This window comes from Octopus bimaculoides, chromosome 30 (assembly GCF_001194135.2).
Source record: "Octopus bimaculoides isolate UCB-OBI-ISO-001 chromosome 30, ASM119413v2, whole genome shotgun sequence".
NCBI lineage: Eukaryota > Metazoa > Mollusca > Cephalopoda > Octopoda > Octopodidae > Octopus > Octopus bimaculoides.
The window spans coordinates 483,075-487,138 of NC_069010.1; the positions used below are offsets into that span (position 1 = coordinate 483,075).

General features: G+C 32.9%; 1 protein-coding gene across 1 annotated transcript in view; it reads right to left on the reverse strand.

Annotated features, from left to right (window-relative positions):
- LOC106876916 (insulin-like growth factor-binding protein complex acid labile subunit) overlaps positions 1 to 4,064 on the reverse strand; it is an 88,611-nt gene that overhangs the window by 60,609 nt on the left and 23,938 nt on the right. The window contains exons 6-9 of the mRNA XM_052978054.1: positions 3,638 to 3,709; positions 2,106 to 2,177; positions 1,073 to 1,144; positions 257 to 328 (exon numbers count right to left, since the gene is read on the reverse strand). Coding sequence (XP_052834014.1) covers positions 257 to 328; positions 1,073 to 1,144; positions 2,106 to 2,177; positions 3,638 to 3,709 — 288 coding nt within the window. The remainder of the gene's footprint in view (positions 1 to 256; positions 329 to 1,072; positions 1,145 to 2,105; positions 2,178 to 3,637; positions 3,710 to 4,064) is intronic.

Below are 4,064 nucleotides of genomic sequence, written 5' to 3' on the forward strand. Positions count from 1 at the left end.
ACACACACACACACACACACACACACACACACACACACACACACACACACACACACACAGAGAGAAATACAGGGGTACATATTCATATAAAATCCTTCTCTCATATAAAAAATGTCGAAAATAGGTTATTGGAAAAGAGATAGAGAGAGATATAGGGAGACAGGAGAGCGATAGGCAAACATACGGAAAGAGAAGTTGGTATAATTTCTAGAGAAATTACGTTACAAAAAACATTAGCAACAAAAATTGAACTTACAGCATCTGTAAACTGGTAAGATTGTGTAACATCACACGATCAATTTTTTTTACCCTATTTTTACGCAAATCTCTGTAACATAAAACAATGTGTAAATGAAACAATAAACGAAAGTTTTATGATAAAATATTTAATCTTCAGTTTTAAACGCAAATGAAGAACATAGAACAATAGATGAGAATTCATGATGAAGATGAGGAGGAGGAGGAGAAGGAGGATAATGATGAAAGTGGTGGTACGGAATCAGAAATTGATGGAAATATCGGAGATGTTGAAGGAAAATCAATCATAGCAGGTATAGATATACAAAAGTGGAAGCAGATGAATCGAAGAAGAAAACTAAGAACAAGCAGAAGAACAACGAAAACTAAAAGAACAAGAAAAAGAAGATGAAGAAGAAAAGGAGGAGGAGCAGAGCAAGAAAATAAGATGGAGGAGGAAAGTATGTCGCTCACATCGTGTGTTTCAGCGTGTTTATCAGTGTCTGTGTATATGCATGTCAGAAAGGTATTTAATCAGTAGAGGGAATGATTCAAAACGCTGTGTAAAATAATTGTTTCAATAGAATAATTTAATGTTAACTATGATATCTCTTACACACACAGACATACCAACGTACATGAACATACAGGCACAGACACAGGAATACAAAAATATATATTAACATCAAATCAGACTCTTATACATGAAATATCAAAAATATGTCAGAGGAAAAGAGAAAGAGAGAGAGAGAGAGGAAGGGACTAAGAAATAGATGATATATAATTTCTAGATATATTGTGTTAGTAAAATATAATCAAACAAAATTCAACTTACAATATCTGTAAACTGGTAAGGTTATGGAAGGTTCCGCGATCGATTTTCTCGACCCTATTGATACGCAAATCTCTGTAACGAAACACAAAGTATAAAGGAAATAGTAAACGAATGCTTTCTGATAAAATATTTTATCTTCCGTCTTAAAATCAAATGAAGAACATAGGACAATGAAAGACAAAAACTAAATGGGGATGATGATGATGATGATGATGATGATGACGACGACGACGACGAGAACGACGATGATAATGATGATGATGAAACAGGTGATACAGAATCAGAAATTGATGGAAATATCGAAGATGGTGAATGAAAAGTCAATCACAATTTATAGATTTATAGAATTGGACGCTGATGAATCGAAACAGATGCATCAGAAGTTGAAAAAGTAGTTCAGACAAATTTTTGAGACGAAGAAGAAAGGTAGCGTGATGAACATGATCAAGGTAAAGGAATTTTGTGAAGAAGAAGAAGAAGAAGAAGAAGAAGAAGAAGAAGAAGAAGAAGAAGAAGAAGAAGAAGAAGAAGAAGAAGAAGAAGAAGAAGAAGAAGAAGAAGAAGATGAAGAAGAAGAAGAAGAAGAAGAAGAAGAAGAAGAAGAAGAAGAAGAAGAAGAAGAAGAAGAAGAAGAAGAAGAAAGAATTTAAAAAAGACAACAGTTTGTCTTAGATATGTAAACTGAAGAAATTGGAGATGAATAAAAAAATCCTAGAGGAAAAGAAGATGGTAAAGAACAAGAGGAAAAAGAAGATTCAAGACTGGAATGAAAAACGGAGGAAGTAAAACATATGGATGCGAATTATATAGTCAAATATATATACGCAGCCAAGCAAATTCATTTTCATATAAACACATATAAAAGTCTTGTTGTACTATTCTTCATACACAATCCAAGCAATATAACGTAAATATCGGTACAGAATATAAGTAAGAATGAAATAATTAAAGAATTAAAGATAAACGAGAGGACATTAAATGTATAGAAATATTACATGCATAATGTAGTATCAACAAAATTAAACGAACTTACAATCCCTTTAAACTTGGAAGACCATGAAAGACTCCTTTTTCAATATGTGAAATATTATTTAGGTAAAGATATCTAGAGTAGAAAAGAAAGACGGTAAGTGTTGATATAGAAAATATTTGCAATAAGATATTAAATGAAGATTCTTTAAGATGGGGTGGTTATGAGGGGAGAGATTGCGATAAATATGAAGTTGAATAAAATGTAGAAGGAGGAAGAGGAGGAGAAGAAGGGGAAGCAGGGAAAGGAGACAAAAAGAATAAGTGAAACAGCAAGGGCAACAAGCAAACGAAGAAAAGAAGAGAAGAAAAAGAAGAAAAGGAAGAAGACGGAGAAGAAAATGAAGAAGAAAATTGAATCAATATAATTATAAGTGTAAACAGAAGAAAGAGAAATAAAGATGAAGATTAGAAAAAGATGCGAAAGAAGTAGAATGATAAGACAGAGAAAAAGAAATGAAAGAAAAGGACAAAGCGGAGCAAAGGGAAAGATTAACGAAGGAGAAGAAGAACAAAAACAAGAACTACAGCAACAAATGCATCAAGAAGTGAAAAAAGAAGAAAAAGAAGAAGGAGGTGGCGAACCCTGCTGTACTCTTTCACTTCCTGTTTCTGTTGTGCGTGTAATTCAAAGGGTCAGCCTTGTCACACTGTGTGATGCTGAATATCCCCGAGAACTACGTTAAGGGTACACGTGTCTGTGGAGTGCTCAGCCACTTGCACGTTAAGAAGAAAAAGAAGGAAAGAAGAAAAATTAGAAGAAGTATAAATATAAAGTGTAAAATGAAGTAAAAAAATTAAAGATTAAGATTTGAAAAAGATGAGAACGACTGAAGAATTTGAAGAAGAATTAAAGTAGAAGAGAATGAAGAGAAAGAACAAGACGAAGGAACAGCGGAAGAAGAGGAAAAAAGAAGAAAGATGTGAAGAAGAATTAGGAAAGAAAGAACTGCAGAAGAAGAAGAAGAAGAAGAAGAAGAAGAAGAAGAAGAAGAAGAAGAAGAAGAAGAAGAAGAAGAAGAAGAAGAAGAAGAAGAAGAAGAAGAAGAAGACGGCAAAGAGAAGAAGAAGAAGAAGAAGAAGAAGAAGAAGAAGAAGAAGAAGAAGAAGAAGAAGAAGAAGAAGAAGAAGAAGAAGAAAAGATCGTGCAGAAGACGCTGGAAAATAAAAAGACGAACAGGTCTTATTAGATCCCTAAACTAAATTGAATGAAGAAACTAGAAATAAATGAAAGAATTTGGAGGAAGAGAATACGGTAAAGAACAACAAGAAAAACAAAATTCAGGACGGGAAGAAAAAACGAACGTGGAAGTAAAACGCCGCCACACAAATACATATGAACATATACATTACACTTGTATTTATATGGTTTCTTGCAAACATATATAAAATCCCAGTTGTTTTCAACTTCATTCCAAATCGAAACAATATAACGCAAATTTAAGGACACAATATGAGTGAGAGTGAAAAGAATAAAGAATAAAAGGGGAAATATTACATGGACTGTGTAGTATCAACAAAATTGAACGAACTCACAATTCTTTCAGATTTACAAGACCACTGAAGCTTCCTTTTTCAATATGCGAAATTTTATTTTGGTGAAGATATCTATAAGAGAAAAGAAAGAGGATAACAGGAAAGAAGGAGGATAAGTGATGATATAGAAAACATTTGCAATAAGATATTAATTAAAGATTCTTTAAAATGGGAGAATGGATGAGAGGAGGGATTGCGATAAATAAGACGCAGTAGAAGAAAACAAAAGAAGAAAAAAGTTTAAGAGGGGCTAAAGCAGCAGCATTAGTGATAATAATAATAATGATGTTTATTATTATTATTATTATTATTATTATTATTATTATTATTATAAGAAGAAGAAGGGAAGGAGGAGGAGGAAGAAGAAGAAGAAGAAACACACACTTACACACAGACACACACACACACACACACACACACACACACA